Source organism: Camellia sinensis, chromosome 10 (genome assembly GCF_055761805.1).
Source record: "Camellia sinensis isolate YWXY chromosome 10, ASM5576180v1, whole genome shotgun sequence".
NCBI lineage: Eukaryota > Viridiplantae > Streptophyta > Magnoliopsida > Ericales > Theaceae > Camellia > Camellia sinensis.
The window spans coordinates 28,112,128-28,133,169 of NC_138970.1; the positions used below are offsets into that span (position 1 = coordinate 28,112,128).

The following is a 21,042-nucleotide window of genomic DNA, read 5'->3' on the forward strand; positions in this document are numbered from 1 at the left end:
TGGTAAGACTTAGATTGGTGTTACTACAGAGAGGTATTGGGACCCCCTGAGTGAAGCCAAATTGTCTAGCAAATTGTGCAGGACAACAGGGCTCAGCAATGCATTTGTAAGCTCTGGGGTTCATAGTCCCAATGAATAATTCTCTAGGGATTAAAATGGTGGCCCATATATCTTTGTGAGCAGGTGAAGCACAGAGCCTATCACTTAGGAAATTCTTCAACCAAAGTGGGCCAATAGTAGTGGGTTCGAAGAGACGAAAGCAGTAGGAAAGAGGAGAAGTTAAAAGTTGGTGGAAGAAAGAGAAGTAAAAAGCAAAAGTAGAAGGATAAAGAGAAGCATTGGCTAGCCTCATGCCATGAGTAGGATGGTCTGGTTCAAAAAATTTAAGGCATTTGGATTGTAACTCAGAGAAATAAGCAAAAAGCCAAAGCTGAAGAATCCAAATCGGCCCCCCTTGATTGACATCTAAGGGTTTCTCACAGAAAAGAGAGCAAGCTCTATATACGTGACTTAGAACGTATGGAGCTAAAGTCACCCTCTTCTGTAAAACAAGGGCTTTAGCAAGAGGGTCAAATTCAGGCATAATTCTTTGAGAGGAGGTGCAGAAAAGGAACTTGCAAAGCCAATATAATAAGAAAGAGAAGAATTCCCTATCGGTTACAAGACCTTCCCTTCTATTCTCAGTTTTGACAAAATCACTATAGGATGAGTTAAGAGAGGAGAGGGAAAAAGGGACTGCTAGGTCAGGATAATCTAGTCCAATGGGAGATAATCCTAAAAGATGGCAAATATCAAGAACAGTAGGGGCCATCATCCCACATCTGAATTGGAAGAAATTAAAAACAGAATTCCAAAAGCACAGAGCAGCAGGAACTAAAAAGGGGTCCTCTGAAATGGTTAACCTGGATAATCGGAGGGTGTCGAGGAGGCAGAGTTCTTGAAGGTCCAGGGTCCTACTAGGGACAACTCGATCATACCATTCTTGCCACTCCGGTCTCACCGTTGGCCAGCATCTATGGGGGCGGTTCGTCTTCCAGTTCCTTCAGTCAAGGCCACATTCGTAAAGAAGACAATGGTCTTCCAGACGAGGGTATAGAACTAGAAGCTCAATAGGAATCTCCTTGAATATGGGGCTAAGCACATAGTCTTGTCGCACATGACGACGAGGAATGAACATGCGTCTGTTAATGACACTTTTCTCCCCAGCTTTGTACTTTTCACATTCTGCATCAATGAGCCTTTCCAGGGCTACAGATGGGCTCACACGCTCTTCAACTAGCACTTTCAATGAGGAAGAAGCCATTAATAGAACGATTTCTCAAAGGACGAAGCTGGGAAAGAGAGTAGAAAGAAGTGGGAGACGAATAGAGGTAAAGGGTTTGTATGTTGAGCGAGCAAGTGATTTCAAAATACGGAATAAAAGGGTTTCAAAGGCCTTTGTATCTGAAAGGCACATCGCGTAAATTCGTTAAGTACTAAAAGTACGAATACGAAGAATTTCCTTCAATATTGATACTCTTGGAGGGAAAAACACATCTCAGATGTTGATACCAGCTTCGAAGTAGAATGTTTGGCTTCGAAGCCAGATTTTGGCACCAAAAGTCAAATAACAACAGCTTCGAAACTAAGAAGTCAGCTTCGAAGCACATTCCATGCTTAAGGATGTAAGAATACTCAAGTATTCATTTACTTCGAAGGGAATTAAAGACCTGTTTTAGGTTTCCCAATGAAAGTGATGTTCTTCGAAGTAAAACTAGGAATCCCTTAGGAATGGAAATTGGCATTTGAAACATCGAAACCAATAGTTGGTTTATATATAGTCAGAAAAGTTGTCTTTTTGAACAAAAACAGTGCAGCCCTCATAAGGAGCTTCCATATTTTTGAAAGTATGGACTGTTGTTCAAGACAAAAAGATCAATTTAAAACTGATTGATCATACTAAATCATTGACCATATGTTGGTTGTGATTGAAACAAGTTTTGAAGAGTAAGATTGTTAGATTCGAAGCATGGATTCCAAATGGAAAAACAACAAAAAAACTATCTACTACATTCCATAAATCGGAAAAGTTCATGGTCGTTTTGTTAATATTCATTTAAAACGATTGAATTCAAGTTCGAAGGAAAAGATTGTTCAGTTCGAAGCTCTGAAATTGCTTTTAAAGACAAATGGAGACAAGATCAAACCATATCAAACAAAGAGAAGTCTTAGTACTATTAAAGCAAAAGCAGTTACATTGAATGACCCTACTTGGGTACAAACTCAAGCTCATAAAAATAGGGAATGGAATAAATAACAAGATCATGAAATTTAGTCCAACTATGATCAATGAATTTCTATTCTTTCTTTATTATGTCCTCTATTTCTTCTAACATTGGCTGCATGAGTTGATGTGCTCTTACTTCATAAAAGAGCTCTTCAGCCTTTATTTCGAAAGTTGTTTCTCTCAATCCTTGTTCCAATTCGTCCATATCCAAGTCATCCCAGTATGCAGAATCTTTATTCTTGAAATCATCGAATTCTTCAATAAAGTTTTTTGCTTCGTACTGGGCATGACTTCAAAGGGACGAAAGTTGGTCTAAAGATTGTGTGGTGGTCATAGAGGTTCGATGCCAGTGGAGAAGCAATGGAAGTTGGTCCAAAAACATGTGAAGCTCTGCTTGGGCGAGGGGGTTGAGGACGTGACCCCGGGTCAGAATATCACAAGCCCATTGAAGGTTCTTAAGAGGGACTTCGTCCTCAAGAACATTGAAGGGCAAGTGGGAGAAAGTCGCGAGCAAAAGTTGAGATTGCTTCCGCTCAGCCGAAATAGGGGAAGGTGGAGGTTTGTAGGGTGGAAAGACCTTATCCGAGGAGAAGGCAAGCCTCAGTTTCTCTGTCCAGCAAGGACTTGGCGGAAGAGAAGGTGTGGATGCTTCTATCTCAGGACGTGAAGCAAGGGCAGAAGGAACAAAGGCATTGATATAATCGAGCCAATCAGAAGAACAAATCTTCGCCTTCTGGGCTAAGAATGATAGATTGTACCCTTGTGCCTCTTCTAGGCATCAGGCGACATGCACTGTCTTTGTAGGCATGGAAGATGTATACCATGCCACAAGCAAATTCTCCTCCAAACTGCGTCGGTGGTCAATGGGCGCATAAGAATAGACCACCGAGCTTCGCACATAGGAAGGGAATTCTAAAGGGTCAGCAAACTCAACAAAGTGATGGTTGATTCACTCCCTTAAATCACAGGCCTCGGGTTTTGACCAGTTTGTCCAGTTAGAAGCCCCAGAAGATAAAGAAGTTGCAGCCTTATCCCATGCAAAGGGCTGTGAAAGAAAACTTCCCATGTCCATATTTGCAACTTTCTGAATCAAAGGATTGAGAACAGTTTGTTCGTAGTCTGAGGATGAGTCAGAAAAGGGCATTCCCATGTCCATATTTGTAAGTTTCTGAATCGAAGGATTAAAGGCAATATGTTCAAAGTCCAAGGGTTGGTAATCTGCAAAGGCATCCATGACTTGAATATAGAAGGGTGGGTAAAGGTGGCCAATTAATGCATGAAGGTTCTTTCGAGGAGGAACAGCATCATCATATGACTCTTCATGTGCTCGATCAATGAAGGAGGTAATTGATTCGGCCATAAAAAGTGTACCAGTCTGTTCGAATACTAAAGTGGTGGAGGTGTTCAAAAGATTGAAGGGGAGTTTAATGCAGATGATAAATGACAGTTGTATTTCTTGAAACCATGCACGTTCTAAGACGTGGGAAAAGACTTTGATCCACTAATATCACCAAGTATTGGGTATATTAGTGCGGGGGGTAATGTTGGCTACATATTTTGTACAAGCCAATTACAATTCGACGCTTGGCGAAATAAGGGTAATATAGAAAGACTATTCAGGTCCTCAATCCTGATCGTACACGTGGCAGTTAGTATTGGTTATTAACAGATCTGAGTAGCAGCGGATCAACAAAGAGATACAAAGTGACGTGGCCTCAACGGCTACTCGCATTTCAGATTCAAATTTAGGAGGAAAGCTTAATTGTAAGTAATGGCGTAATAAAGCTAATATTGGGACAAAATGATTGATGATCATGGAGGAGCAGTTCGACGATTGGAAATGCAATTTGATGGTCATCCTGGAGCAATATAAATAGTAGAGAAGGCCCCAGAAAAAGCCTCGGACTCAGATCCAAAAAACCAGTCCTTTATACTTATTTCCTTTCCAGCTTTACATTTACAGTTTTTTTTTTACATTTACAGTTCTTTACATTACTATACTTTAAAATTCCTGCACTGCACTTCGTTTCATAAGAGTAGTTCCAAGTAGAGTTGCTGTAAACCTCTACGAGGCTGAGTTTGGATCATTGTAAGTATTTTCATCTTAATGAAATACTTCGATTGTTTTTCAATTCATTGTTATCTGTTTAATTCTCCAAAATCAAGCCACCAGTAAAAGTCCTCTTCATTGAGGCTGAAAGAACTAAAACACAATCGTCTGATAATTAGTTGGCAATTAATTTTCTGTAAAGACTAATTGATCCTTGCTGCCACGCTTGCAATTACAACAATAACCTTCAAAAGCCAAAAAGTCAACAATATTTAACTAAAAAAAAATTATTTCAAACATACGAACTTATTTTATCTCATTAAAAAATCACTAAATTTATCAAATTACCAAACAGGCACTCAATAATAAGTCATTTTTGAAATTTTCTTAATGAGTCTTGAATAATGTGTAAAGTGATTTAGTTGAGCCACAACTGCCGCCAACTCAATGAGACTGTTTGATTGAAGTATATTTCATTTTTTATTTTTAAATATTACATATCCTCTTCAACTCTTATATTCAATCCATAGAATAAGAGCCTGTACACATATAGTGATAGTTTATAACAATAAGAAAAAATAAACAAAGTACATTTACTCATAAATTTCTTTTCTTAAAAATAAATTAAATAATATTAATTAATTTCACTATTATAAAAAAATATAAAATAATAAACATACATCATTATAATAAATAACATACATCATTATAATAAATATTTTTTTTCCCAATGAGATCAAATACATTTTTATTTATTTCTCTCCGGCTATGTTTAATTACAAGACTAATAGTGAAACTATTAATAATCTCATCAAATTAGTGTGATATTCACTATCCAATTAGATTAGTAGAATAAATTATCTCCTTATCCATTGTTTGATTTGCATTGGACAAGATTTGCATTGGATAAAAAAAAATATGAGTGTAGAATTACAACTATATTTATCTTATTTTTCAATCTTACCCTCCATCAATATTTATTCACAATCTTTACTTTATCAAATTTTTTCATAAATGTGGTTTTGAAAAAAATTATAAATAAATAAATAAAAGCGAAATAAAAATACAAAATACAAAAGCCATTTTTGGTTTGTTTTTTTAATTTTTTTTAAATATAAACTAATTTGATAAAATAAATATCAAAATTTATTTTTAGCCTTCTAAAATATAAAATTATATAAAAATAATAAGTGTTTTAATTTTTAGTCAAGGGTAAAAGAGTCTTTTTATTTTATCCCCAGCTCAGGATATATAATCCCACCCGTACCTCATTACTAATAATTCTACAAATTTGTTGGATTAATTATTCATTGGGTTAATAATCCTAAAACAAAATTTCAAAACAAATTTAAGATTGTTAGGCTTACGGATTAATAATCACAATTCCATACTTTAATCCTGTCAATCAAACATACCCTCTATGTTATCTTTCTTTTTCCATTTTTTTAAAATCATTGCATATCCCGATCATATTATTTCATGAATTAACATATTAGATAGTATTTAGCAAATGGTGGAAAATAGAAATAAAATTATTTAACCATATTTTGATAAAATTTGTCCCAAAAAATAAAATAAAATAAAGTTGAAGGTGAAAAACAAGGGATATTTATTCATAAATCTCTCTTCACCTACTTATGTTCCACTTAGTCTAAATTGTTTTCTTATATTTCAATAAGTCCTATGGGTGACATAATTAGCAAAGTACCATTAATAATAACATTCACATTAATAGTGTGAATGTTCTGTGATGTGAACATTCTACTGTAAACCAAATTACTAAGCATTCAAAAAATATTTGTATAAGTAAAATTATTCATAAAATACCTTAAATATGAGAATTAGAATTTGGTGAATCAAATGTCCAAATAATAGGACTTATTAAAATACAAAATGTTATGAACTAATTAGAATACAAAAATACTTAAAAAAATGATACTAATGAATCCCCTCAAAAAATGCTAATTTATAAAATAAATTAAGAAAAATGGATAACCATTGGTAACATAGTTGAATTAGAAGAAATTGTCTCTGATATTCATATTCAACATAAGAAAATTTGAAAGGTCTGTGAGATCCACCATGAGTGTTGTTCTGATAATTTAAATAGTTCATTTTATAGGGTCTTTAATGAATATTATCTATGGAAAAAATTAGTTCGATTTGATAATCGTAACTTTTTTATTTTATCGCATTTGTCTCAGAAAAAATAAACAGCAAATGTATTTTTGAAAATAGGTCATCCATTCTCTTAGAGACAAACACGATAAAATAAAAAAATGAATTTTTTTAAGGTCCGTGGTATTAAGATTTTATAACATAAAGGACATTCAATACTTTAATAATGTCTAAGGTCCTTCAAATTGATCCAGAAAAAATTTAATCCAGAGAATTTCTCTGGACTTCACAGAGAAAATCTCACCAGAGAAATTCGAATTTCTCTGCACCCGAATTTCTCTGGACTTTCCAGAGAAATTCACTTCAATCCAAAGAAATTATCTCAAAATCAGAGAAATTCTCCTCTCTAACCCAGAGAAATTCACTCAAACCAGAGAAATTTCCCTTTCCAACCCAGAGAAATTCACTCCAACCAGAGAAATTTCCATCTCCAACCTAGATAAATTCACTTAAACCAAAGAAATTTCCCCTCTCCAACACAGAGAAATTCTCTCTAAAATCAAAGAAAATTTCATTTTCTGTAATTTTCAATGGCATATCACACTAATTGTACCTACAAGTCATGGTCTACTTGTTACCTGCCTTTGTGTGTACAACCAAAAAACTTTGTGTTTTGCATAGAGTTTTGTGTATCTACAAAGTTGTCTCATAAAAAGCCACTGATCTTTCTTTCTAAGTTTATAGAACATGTCTTGTGATGTTTCCATCAGTCCACTCTTACAGAAACCTTTTAAGAGCGAGGTATAGCTAACAAGCGACGGTTTTAAGTTACCGAATTCCATTTCTTCCATCAAACTAAGACCTTTCTCAACATTTCCATCTTTACATAACCCAGAAGTTAAAATGCTATAACTATACACATCTAGTGAAATTCCACAACTCTTTATTTCTCCCATAACCCTCAAAGCTTCATCCTCTTCGCCTCTTTTGCAAAATCCATCAATAACCGCATTATAATAGTAACTTTTGGCAGACTGATTTTTTTTGCCCCAATTTTCAAATGAGGTTCAAAGCAAATTCAATACATCCAACTCTTAAAAGCCCATGAATGTTCATGTTGTATATTACAACAGTTGGGCTTTCTCCACTCTCCTCCATTTCTTCCAGAATTCCAGTAGCTTGTCTAATATCTACTGCATGATGTCCTTTGCAATAAAAGTTCATCATAATGGTATAGGTGCGTACATTAGGCAATGGTCCAGACTTCTTTATTCCACTCTATTTGCTTCTGCCAAACATTTAAGCAAGAAATTGCATGAAAAAATACTAGGGTTTAACCAAATTTTCTTAGCTTGCAGAAACACATCGACTACATTTTCAAGCATTGAATTTGCTGGCACTTGTTCTTGGAACAACAATTTGATTAGCTACACAAATCTCAACACTTGGGTTAGAATCAAACACTATGTCATCTAGTTTGCACAAATTTCTCTGGTTTGAAAATTTCTCTAGATTGCAAAAATTTCTTTGGTTTGTAAATTTACTGGGCAAAAAAAAAAAAAAAAAAAAAAAACACGTACTAGGTTAGCACCATTTGAATAGAATCCACATTCTGATTCAGCTATCAAGCAAGTCATGCAATTTCAAGATGCCGCATCTAGAGCAGTTAGATAGCTCGTACAGGTAGAGTTTCCAAAAGCGGTGGATTCAACTTTGCTAATCGTAGAAGCATTGATAGAAGTTTGATAAAAGACACCGGACAATACCAAAAGGCAAGAAATAATACCGAACATTGATACAATATTTTCAATACCACCATTTTTAACTCCAGGAACTCTCTCTCTCTCTCTCTCTCTCATATATACATTTCTTTCTCTAAAAAGATGGAGGACAGTTCGTCGAGACAAGGCACCGTAACATGTGCTTTGTGGATCAGGTGGCCGGAAAACGCCCATCTCGTGGTGGTGGGAAAGGGCAGGCACCGTGATCAACCCTCGCTCATCAAGATATTCTCCTTTGATTCCAAGACGTCGTTTTCTCTTTTCTGACTCTTCGGTCTCTGCCTTAGCCCCCATTAAGACTCTTGCTTCTTTTCAACAAGCTTCACACATGATTGAAGAATAGGACCTGTCAGCATCGCCGTCGTCAAGGTAGTGTGGGAAGGAGATGGAGGCGAGGCGATGCGAGGCTCAAAGGAATCTCAACCGCCATTGAAGGAAGTGAAGTGAGGTTTGGATTTAAAGAGACGAAATAGGGAAGGCAGAGAGAGAGAAAAATAAGATTTGATTTGAGAGAGTCAAATTGCTCTATAATATATGAGTGTAAGGCTGAAGGATCTTAGATATCATAAAATAATATTATGAATCTCTTCTATTATTAAAAATGGAAGTGGGACTCTAGACTAATTTTTTCGATAAAAAAATTACAATTATCAAATCAACTTAATTTTTTTTCATAAATAGTATATATTAATGATTTTAGAAAGTAAACGATTCAAATAATTGAAACAAGAGTTCTATCTAGTCCAAAATCTAAAGTAGTAAGCGTTGTTTTTGAACTGTTTAATTTATCAAATATTTCGTGCATTTTATCAACACAAATAATTAAGTCGATCAAATAATTATAACTTATTCAATTTATTATGTTTATTATAATATATATATATATATAATTTATTTTTAATAACACAATTATCATTTATTTTTTGGTAAAAAACATATTAAATTAATTATAATTCTCAAATTAATTTAATTTATTATATGAATAAAATACACAAAATATCTTAAAAAACAAAATAGACAAAATATCTTAAAAAATAAATGAGTAAGATGATCAAAATAGACCCATAATAAAAATTCCGCGAATCCAAACAATACACTACCTTCCAAAGAGGATCTTGGAATACCCCAAAATAGAAAAGAACGGTTACGAAGTATCAAGTGAGTGTTCTCTCCCTCCGTCCCATGATATCCCCGTGCGTGTATATACAATTGCATACGTCACCGGATCTCCTTCCCCTTCTCTGTCGCCTCTGTCCTTTCTCTCTTCCTTTATTCAATATCCTCCCTATCAATGCAAAAATTCCTCCTATCTTAACTTTCATCATTCTTTTTATAATTATCATTCATAAATTTTTTAATTATATTTAATACATTATTTGATTATAATTATTTAATTATATTTTAAAAAATATAAAATCGTGTCATTTTTTTCTTTAATCATAAAATATATACAGTACACATTTTTTGTAACGTAATCCTAATTGGGAACTGAATTTTTAGCTTTTTTTTACACTAAAATTTACAAAAAAGATAAAATAAATTAAAATAATTAATAAGAGAAAATATCACATTAAATTCATAATTATTTTATTTTTTCTCTTACAAACATCACATTCAATCATAAAATAATCTAATCATTTTTCAAAACACAAAAAATTTAATTTATTTAAATAATCAACTAATCATTTGCTTAAAACAGTCAAAAATTAAAATAACTTATTAAAATAAACCGCTTCCCAAACGAGACCCACTGTCTTTCCCCTATAAATATTAGTTCTTGTCCTATCTCCCCATTCTCTCTCTCTCTCTCTCAGATCCCATTCTCCCCCTTCTCTCCCTCCTCTGCTCACCAGGATCCTGCATTTTTTTTGAGAGAGCAGAGGCAACGGAAGACGAACCATATATATATATAAATAGAGGGAGAGAGAGAGAGAGGAGAGGAATTGAAGATGCAGAGATTTCCGATCAGAAGAGCAATTCCGGCGAAAGATTTACTCGTTGGGCATCGAAGCCTCTCTCAGGTAGCTGAGAAAGAGACCTCGAATGAAGCTTTAATTCCCAAAATGCCCCCATTCGAATACTCTCCGCCGCCCTACACCGGCCCCTCCGCCACCGAGATATTGCAGAAGCGCAAACAGTTTCTCAGCCCTTCCATGTTCTACTTCTACAACAAACCTGTAAGTCCGCCTCCACCGAATCATATTCTCTTCCTTGCTTTTCCTTTTGATTTCTTATTAATGTTCATTAACAACACTATCACATTTTTTGTTTTTTAAATATATATATATATATATATATATATATTAATCGTGATTTATTTAATTTTTAATTTTCTCCTAGCCACTCGTTTTTACGGGAGTTGTTTAACAAACTTGCCCTTAATGACTGCATACTATATATTTGCCTAAATTTTTTAAAATATATATAAATTACTTCACAGACAAAATTCTATAAGTCTTTATAAATATATATAATTTGTGATTTTTAAAATTTTTATGAATTAATTTTTTTATATTTATAAAACTGACCTCATTTAGGAACAGACTAATTTAATAATTTTTTGGCTATTTCGATAAAATATAAGCTAACAAAATTAATATATTTTGGATAAATTTTTAATTTTTTACAAAAATATGTGTAAAAATAAAAAGAAAAAAAAATCTTTAATTTTTTAATATGAATTATTGACTTTTAATTTTTTAAATATTTTTTAATTTTTTAACTAAAAAAATCACTTGTAAAAGGAGTTCTTACATAATTTTATGAATATCTTACGTATACGTAAAGATATATGGTAATGGTCCTTTTGAATATTATCTGTCAGAAGATTCTTAATATGGTTTAGATTTAATTGGTTTGATTCTTTCCAAAACTGATTTCAGGCCTCAAAAAAAAATTGTCATTCATATTTAGTCCTTGTTTGGCATAATCTAAAAAAGTCAAAAAATTAAAAAGTTACTATACTATTTAAATTACATCATTTTATTTAAGTTACATCATGTCTTTAACACATTCCTTTAAACTCAACCCATAACCAACTCATATTTCATAAAAAATCAAAAAAGTACACTTATTTAGATCGTCCCAAACCAACCCTAAGTCAATTTTTCACTAAAGATACACATTTTCATGTGTTTTAATATTTTGTTAATTTTTTTAATATGTATTTATTTTTAGGGTGGGTGCCTTTTTAGTACTTTTTAAAAAGGGTCCGAACGGTCTTTAGTCCAGATTTGAGATAGTTCAGTCCAGTTCGACCCATTTGACTCACTTTTAGGCCCTTTTTCAATAATCATAGCCGTTCAAATTTTAAGATTTGTTGAATACATTATACTTGTAAAAAATTACTTCGATTGGATAACGGATATTATGTATTCGGATCACGAATACTATGTGTTCGAATCACTTTGTTTAGGAAAAAAATTAACGGCCAGAAAATTAAGAGTTTATAAAAAAGTGAACTAAATACATAGTATCCGTTATCCGATCGACACGATTTTTTATAGAGATAATATACTTAATAAATCTTAAAATATAAACCGTTCGAATTATCAAAAATAGATTTAAAAATGAGCCCAATAAATCGGTCTGGACCCTTGTCTAGAGGCAAGCCCCAACCTTTTAAAAATTCACTATTATTTATAGAATGTTCTAAACAAAGAATGTACAGATGTTACAAGTAGTTGTAAGGGAGACTTATTTATAAGTCATTTTTCAGACACTTATACTACACTAAGTCTTGTGTAATTTCTTATAGAGTCTCAAGTCCTATTTAGATAAGAATGTATTACATAAACGTAACATAACATGACACCTATACGTAACGTGACACCTACATAATCGTAACATGAGACAATGAGTTACGTTTATGTAGGTGTCACGTTACGTTTCACAAATTTAATGAGTGTTTATTTTTTAAAGTTGAATGTGAAAATGTTGCTGGTTTATGTTGGTATCACGTTACGTTTCATATAAATATGATTTATGGTAGGTGTCACGTTACGTTTATGTAGGTGTCACGTTACGTTACGTTTATGTAGATATGATCTATGACAACATTCAATTTCATTGCCATAGATCACAAGTATCACGTTACATTTATGTAGGTGTCACGTTACGTACAGGTGTCACGTTACGTTACGTTTATATAGATATGATCTATGGTAACATTCAATTTTTTATATATGGTCTTACTATTATTTATGATATTAACAACTAATATTAAGGGTAAATGTGTCAACAAACTTCTCACAGGACTTTTGGGAACCTAAGTTTTTTAGTAGGACCATATGTAGCATAAGTCTCCCTAACAGGACTTATAAATAATTTTCCCTAGTTGTAATTATATTAATCTTTCGTATTCTGAGCCCTACTCTTTATGAGAAAATTTACAGACAAGAAAAAGAAAAAATTTAAAAATAATAAAAAGTATTCTAAAGACGAAAATAAATAAATAGAATTGATTTTTTTTTATTCTTTTAATAATTTTTTTAAAGATTTTTTCAAATTTTTTTTGTACTTTTTATTTTTTGGCAGTGGCTTTGGTCTAGTCCAAGATCGGACTGGACCGTGCTGTTGGGCCCGTGAGGGCCCACCACGAGTCCCGTTTTGATAATTCGAACCATTCAATGTGTAGAACTCGTTGAGTACTATATGCCTGTAAAAAATCACGTTGATCGGATATCGATAGCTATGTAAACAAAACAGTTTTTTATCAACCGTTAATTGTTTCACCGTCTATTTTTTTTAATATAAAACTGATTTGATCACATAGCTATTTATATCCGATCAACGTGATTTTTTACAAGCATGTAGTACTCGACGAGTTCTACACATTAAACGGTTCGGATTATTAAATCGAGCCCAAAAAATAGACCCCATGAACAGAACTGGACGAGTCCAGCCTTGATCTCAACTTGAGACAAGCTGGACCCTTATTTTTTCTATCTGGAACTAAACACAGTTTTTTTTTACAGAAACACGGATAACAAAAGAAAAGTTTGATTTTTTTTTTTTGATATTTTTAGATTGATCCCAAGCTCACCTTAGGTGTACATTAAGAGCATCTAAAAAAATTTAATTAAAACATTTAAAAGAAAATAAAATAATCAACAATGATTCATCCCCCTTTTCCCCCCACCCCCTTTGACCCCCTCTCTCTCTCATTGGTTACATTTTCTTTTTCTTTTTCTTTTTTTTCCTGCTCCTCCAATCACCACCCGCCACGTGGTAAAGGGGGTGAGGGGTGACCCCAAAAGGGGGTCTCAAGCATTATTCTAAAATAATTTTTAAAAACCGAACCAAAACAAATTCTCATTTGTTTTAGGGTGATCAGATTTTTCAAATAATAAATTTTTTCCAAAATAAAAAATGGTGGGAGGGAGCAGTTAATTCTTGGCCTTGTGATGACAGCTCAACATTGTGGATGGGAAGATGCAATACCTGTACGAAGATAACGGCCGTAGATATCTTGACGCATTCGGGGGGATTGCTACGGTGTGTTGCGGACACTGCCACCCCGATGTGGTCAAAGCAATTGTCGACCAAACCAACCGCTTACAGCACTCCACCATTCTCTACCTCAATCCCACTGTCGTTGATTTCGCCGAGGCACTTGCTTCCAAGTTGCCCGGTGATCTGAAGGTATGGCTTTGTGATTTTCTAACAATTGGACGGTTCTGATTGAATGAGTTGACAGTTTTGATTGGATATGGAGCTTTTTTGGATGGTTTTTGATAGGTTGTGTTTTTCACCAATAGTGGGACCGAGGCGAATGAGCTGGCGATGATGATCGCTCGGTTGTATACAGGATGCCACGACATCGTATCACTGAGGAATGCGTACCATGGGAACGCAGCCGGGACTATGGGGGCCACTGGGCAGTGCAATTGGAAATTTAATGTTGTACAGGTATTGCTTACATGAATATACCATATAGTCCAAGTATAATCCTTTGTAGCTCGAATCTCTCTCCGACTGTTCAAAACGACGTTTTCTTGGGTAGTTTTTTTTTTTTTTTCTTCTTCTTATGTCTGAAACAGATAGAGTGAAGAAAAGGAAGAGGAAGAGGAAGAAAAAGAGAGAAAGAGAAGAGAGGGAAAGAAGGAATGGAGAGAGAGAGAGAGTCGATCGCCGCCGCCTCCGCCTCCGCCACCGATCGTCGCCTCTGCCTCTGCCTCCGCCTCCGATCGTCTCAGCTCGGCCTCCGATCTCTGATCTCCGCCTCCGATCTGTGATGATGTAATGATGATGATGATGTGTTGGGTGGTTGATGATGGTGATGATGGGTGGTTGATGATCTCTCTATCTCTCTCTGCTACGTTTTCTTCTGTTTCTCCTCTTCTTCTTTTTTTTTTGATTTTTCTTCTGCCAGTTATTAAAATAAAAAATCAAAAAAATCAAAACGATGAAACGACGTCGTTTTGAATTCGGGAGATTCGAGAAATCTCTCTTTTGAGCTACATAGCACAATTGACATTCCAACTTGCAATTTCACGAAACTATAGAACTAAACCTCCGTTTGGCAAGTTAGTTTGGGGGTTTTTTTGGGCTAAAATAGCCATAAAAAATAAAATAGACTAACTTGAGGGGGAGGGTTTGGGCTAAAATAGCCATAAAAAACAAAATAGACTTTTTAGTCCAATAAGACAAAATTATTTCTCTCACAAAAAAGTCAAAAATCCTTCCCAAACTAAGTTTTTTAGCCCCAGGTTAAAATAGTCAAAAAAATCAAAAAGCCAACCCACTTCCCAAACGAAGGCTAAGAAAAGTAGTTTAAAAAAGAGTAATGCTATGTATCATGAAAAAAATATCATGAAAATGATCATGAAAGATTTTCCACCGTTAGATTACACATACAAAAAAACACCACACACTAATCAAAGGAGTAGAAATCTTCATGAAAGATTTCATGATATTTTTTTCATAATTCCTAACATTACTCTCTGAAAAATATCAGAAAAACAAGTTACATTATAAATTCAAATGTAGTGGGATGCATACTTGAATGAATCTAGCCCACGTACTTTATTTTTATTTTTATTTTTTTGGATCACTTTTGAAGGTTTTTTTTTTTTTTATATATATATATTTCATTTTTTGAAACTTTCTTTTGTGTTTTTGTTTTTTAATTCCATTGTTTGGCCAAAGATATATGGACCATATAACAATTGCTTGAATTAAACATGTTAGGCTACTTGTGGGTAGATGATAGCTGTCCAAGTAACCCACATAAGGAAATCAGGTGGACAAAAAGTTTGGCAGACTTTGTTTTTTTGTTTTTTGTTTTTTTTTTTTTTTTTTAAGAAACATTAGAGAAATCAGAAAAAGGAGGCTGGGGGAGAAGGGGAAGAAGGTAATTCTCTCTGAAGTATGTCCAGTGGTTAGTAAAGTCTAAAGTCAGCTTTGAAGCAATGAAGCATAAGTAAATCATGATTGGTGTTGAGGAAATAATACAAAATAACTAGTTTATTTTAATAAACTTATTTCCTAAACCAACCAATAATAATAAGATAAAAAGAATGTCAACATACTGATTTTTCATGATATGGTTGCACCCCCATATGTTTTAATGTTAAAAATATTTACATAACTTATGTGCATGTGAGGGGAATCAGGGAAGGACAAATCTGATTATTGCTTTCATCTAATCCAGGACAAATCTGATTTTTGTCGGTGAGACTAAATTTGTGCTTCGTTTTTGCTTTTACACTCCTAGTCTAGGGCTCTAGGCTTAGTTCACAAGGTTAGGCTAAGCGAATTACATCACTAAGAAAGATAGTGTGACATCATTAAAATGAGAGCCTAGTAGGACTTGAAACACAGATTCTGGATTGGATGCAGTCTCAATACAAATGGGACACACTAAACATCAGTCAAGTATTGGTGCAGGAAAAATATTTGAAATATTGTAGCCATTGAATCATATTTAATGGGGAGGGGATTCATCCATTTGGTATGTAAATATTCTAGAAGATAATTCAGGTGTTTAGAGGGTGAGGACGAACAGAAAAGAAAGCAAGAAAAGAGCTGAAGATGAAATAAATTTGTTTTTAATCGCCAAAAGTTAAGGTGTTTCCTTTGGGGGAACATACTGCGTGAATGTAATGAGATCCTTGGAAGTCCTTGAAGGTCATAATGAATAGTTTTATCCGGTGACATGAAATGTAGCCTGTAGGAATAGCCAAATATAGGTTAATATCGTAATTTAGTTTGTCATTTGCATGATTGTTGTGTTGTTTACTTGCTTATTTTACCATTGGTAGCTTTATGTTAACATTTACACTTTACAGTAGATATTGCTGAAGATACTAAACATATGGAAGATTAATTATTTTGTGAAGCTTCCAATCTTACCTTATACTGCATTTATCCTTAACTAATCCAAGAAATCTGTTGTTTGTTTTTATAGAACCAAGTAATCATAAATTAGCATTCACAAATGCAATGCAACCAAATTATTATTAAAGATAATCCAGTTCCCTAATCTTGGCATACGTTTTGGATTGGTCAATAGAGTGGAGTTCACCATGCCCTTAACCCAGATCCATACAGAGGAGTCTTTGGTTCAGACGGGGAGAAATATGCAAGAGATGTTGAAGATCTCATTACCTTTGGAACTTCAGGGCATGTAGCTGGTTTTATTTCTGAAGCCATACAGGTAACCATCGTCAATGTAAATTTGTTTTTATTGTTTCTTTTTGTGGCTATATTGATTAGGGTAATGATATACACACAAGATTTAATACAAAAAATTTATACAAAATAATGTGTCGCATTTATATCCCTGCATTGATAGTCAAATGCCCATCACTATGGTTCATAATTGCAAGAGTGTCATTGCACGTCATTTTTTTCTTAAATTCTTTACAAAAATTGTGGGAGAAATCATTTTCCTATTAATACAAATTTTTACTGTCTAATTTGAAATGCTCTCTAAAATGGCAGGGAGTGGGTGGAATTATTGAATTGGCCCCGGGTTACTTACCTGCCGTATATAGCAGTATTAAGAAAGCAGGAGGGCTTTGTATTGCCGATGAGGTTCAATCTGGGTTTGCTCGCACTGGGAGCCATTTTTGGGGATTTGAGACCCAAGGCGTTGTGCCTGACATGGTGACAATGGCGAAGGTAAACTTTCCTTTCTTTTTCTTTTTAATAATATTTTCAGAGATCTAATAAAAGCCTAGTTCACAAACACAAACTCTCAAGACTCGAGAGTAATGTACCCTGTAATTGATATTTCACAATCTACTCTCAGAAGCTTATCTTCTCCTCCACCCTTTGCTTTTTCATAGAATTAAGACTATGTTGAGATAGGTCCATGGCTCAAAAACGTGCTAATAAAACTGAAGGACAAGAAGGCTGTATCAGCAGTTATTTTGTTCACTTGTGAATCTTAACTTTTTCAGTTAAAGATACCTTGGGACAAGTTCTTTCTTTCGTCTTGTCATCTTTTTTAGGGCTACAACTCATGGACTTGTTTGGATTTAGTGGGGAAAAAAAAACCCACATACATGCTTATCACTTGCTAAGGTTTTGGCTAATAATCTGTACCTCCTTGTCAAGGATGGACAAGTGCAGAATAATGGGGTTAGAAAGATGCTAAACTTAGTTGCTGCTGGCCATTTTCCCCGGTTGCTGTGGGTTCATAATCTTGCTTTCACTCCTGGACAACTTTCTATACCAAAGCATGTCAAACTTTGGAAGGGCTTTTGACTTTTGAGAGCAAGATAACTAGGATATTTATAGATCGACCTTGAATTTTTAAAAATGATTTTGATTTTGCAAAATTTAGGTTCTCTACACTTCAATTTTTGGGTTTTTTTATTTTATTTTTTGGTCTTGACTTGTTTTGTAACTGATATCTGTAGGGCATTGGAAATGGAATTCCTCTTGGTGCTGTGGTTACTACTCCTGAGATTGCAGAGGTCTTAACTCGTCGCAGTTACTTCAACACCTTTGGAGGAAACCCTGTATGTACTGCTGCAGGACTGGCTGTTCTCAAAGTAATTGAGAGAGAGAAGCTTCAAGAGAATGCACATGTTGTTGGGTCCTATCTGAAAGAGCGCCTAACTGCTCTCAAGGATAAGCATGAAAGTAAAGTTTTTTTTCCTTCACCTCTCATGGCTGTTATTTATGTTAAGAATCACATAAAAGAACAAACACACGAATAACATAAATCACACACACACAAAGAATACAAGGTTTAGATGGTTCACCCCAAACTAGGGCTACATCCACGGCGGCTGTGATTTTCACTACGATCATAAAGATTACAAGAGATTACAGAGATAGTTGCCTCCCCTAAACCATAAGTACATAGAAAATTAAGGCCACAAGTTACAAGTGCAGAAATCCAAAAGTACCCTTACTCCAAAATTTGGGTCAGCTTCAGGTTAGAGGGTGCTGCCCCCTGCAACCCGCTGCCATCTTACTGCGAAGTTGGATTTGTTGTCAAGTGGTTAATGTCCAATACTTATCAGGATCCACACTATCCCAACAATTTAGATATTTGTTTGCGCAAGTACAATCAGCATTTCAAACCGTAGGAATTGTGTTTTGTTTAATTTGCAGCCCTTTTGATGAACTGAAATATGTATTGTTTGGATCTTCTTTAAGAAGTTCAATTCTTTGTACTCGATGGACTTCCTTTTGAGCTTTTGTTAGTTGATTGCTGATGCTAGTATATTTGGTATTTGTAGTTATTGGAGATGTTAGGGGTAGAGGGTTGATGCTTGGAGTTGAACTTGTCACTGATCACCAGTTGAAAACTCCTGCAAAAGTTGAAACTATGCATGTGATGGAACAGATGAAAGGTATCTATTTCTCTATCATTTTCATGTGTGGCTCTGATTTAAGGATATCTAGCTAAAAACAGACCTCCATTTTATTACAGATATGGGAGTGTTGGTTGGCAAAGGTGGGTTTTATGGAAATGTTTTCAGAATCACACCTCCACTCTGCTTCACTAAAAATGACGCAGGTTGGTTCTTATACTCTCATGCTGATTATGGTGATAACATGTCGTTCCTAACATTTCAATCTATTTTGACACCTTTCTACTTCATGAACTGTGTCTCGGGTCATGCATGGTTTTGAAAACTATACCGGATTGGCTAGTTCAATCGGTTGAGCTGGCAACTTGACTTGGTTGTGGTCCAAACAATCCACAAAAATTGTTGTAGACTTAAAAGCAGCTTATTTTCATGAAATCATTCAAACTGGTAATTGCAGTAACCCATTCAAATTGGTCACAGTTCACTGAGTAATTAAACTGGCTTACTAATGACTTAATTATAACATTATGGTTCGATAAATGACCTCACATTGAGCCAATCACCCTTGACCCCATCTCTTTACCGTGTTCGAGTTTCTTGACATTATTGTTATGGTGTTTTGTGGCTCTTCCTTTGGTTGCAGATTTCCTTGTAGATGTTATGGACTACACAATGTCAAAGATGTGAAGGTGCTAATGAAGTTAGGGTTTATATGTACTCCCCTTGAAATTGTAATTGCCCTATTTGGGTGTTTAATTGCATAAAGACATATGTTTTGGTTCAACAGGTTGTAATAATATATCAATCTGAAAAGTCAACACCTCGTTGTCTACCCCTCCCTCCCTCCCTCCTGGTTTTTGTTGTCGTTTTTAAGTTGCAGTACCAATTCTTACAAAGAAATTTCTGTCTGATGAGAAGTTTTGGAAATGCTGCATTTTTCTAAAACTTTGTTTCCTAGTATCATCTCTTCTCCCTTGATAGTTCTCAACTACTTTTAAATGAAATAGATTTTGGTGTTATAGTGATTGGAACATAAAAAGAACTAGCAAATTGACGAATTATTACCCTGATGATATGACATAATAAAAGTTCCTCAATCTCGCACGATGAAGTGAAGATATAAGGGGGAGAAGAAAAAAAAAAAGATGAGAAATTATTCAGTGTTGGCGTGATCATGTAAATGTTGTGTAGGTCTTGTGTGAGGTCCATACAAATGGATAGAAGAGACCATTTGTGTGCTTGCAACACTGAATATTTTTTGTTGGAGTAGATATAAGCCCCTTTTGGCATCGGTGGTTAAAGTAGGTTTTTTTTTTTTTTTTTTTCAAAGGGCTCGTTTAAAAATTGGCTATATTAGTGGCATTTTGATCTTTTATGAAAAAAATATGCAGAAAAATAAAAATAGTAATATAATAATTTGTAGTGACTTTTTGACTAAAATCATTTGTTGCCATACAAGGCCTAAATAAATGAAAAAGTAAAAATTTATGTCTCAAACTGAAAAAGCCAAAACCGCCAATTTTTTCACTAATAAAAGGTCTTATATCAAAATATTTATAATCTTAATATACTCTCCATAAATCTAAAACTACTTAAACATATTTTTATATATATTTCTAAAGTAACAAACTATTTTTAGCATTTTTGAAAAGAGCAATGCTTGGTAGTCCGAAAAGAAAATTGGCTTGAATGGCTTAAAATTCATCTTGCCAGTCGTCCGGCCAACCATTTGGCCGGTCATCCGAGCAGTCGTCCGGCGAGAAGACTAACAGCCACAGTCGACAAAGGTGACAACCGCGTTAGACAAGTTTTAACCCGGTCGTCCGGCGCGTACATCCGACCAACACCCATTTGGGCCACTCAAGCCTCTCCTTTTGGAGATCCGTAGTAGGCCCCCAAGGACCTAACAGTACCCTCCAACTTAATGAATATATATATCTATTTTTTTTTGTACCATCACTGTGTAAATTTTTCATCAATTCAATACCATCACTGTGTTGCTTTTTTGATTGTTTTTTGATTATACTAATATTATAAAAATTAATTTTTTTT

At 34.4% G+C, this 21,042-nt stretch overlaps 1 protein-coding gene across 1 annotated transcript; it reads left to right on the forward strand.

The window, feature by feature from the left end:
- The first annotated feature begins 9,982 nt into the window (after positions 1–9,982).
- On the forward strand, positions 9,983–19,822 carry LOC114281666 (alanine--glyoxylate aminotransferase 2 homolog 3, mitochondrial). The gene is made up of 9 exons (XM_028224221.2): positions 9,983–10,392; positions 13,628–13,858; positions 13,955–14,125; positions 16,731–16,874; positions 17,162–17,341; positions 18,085–18,310; positions 18,916–19,029; positions 19,110–19,196; positions 19,634–19,822. The coding sequence occupies exons 1-9, from the start codon at positions 10,165–10,167 to the stop codon at positions 19,675–19,677; spliced, it is 1,425 nt and encodes a 474-aa protein (XP_028080022.1). The 5' UTR covers positions 9,983–10,164; the 3' UTR covers positions 19,678–19,822.
- Positions 19,823–21,042: the final 1,220 nt, after the last annotated feature.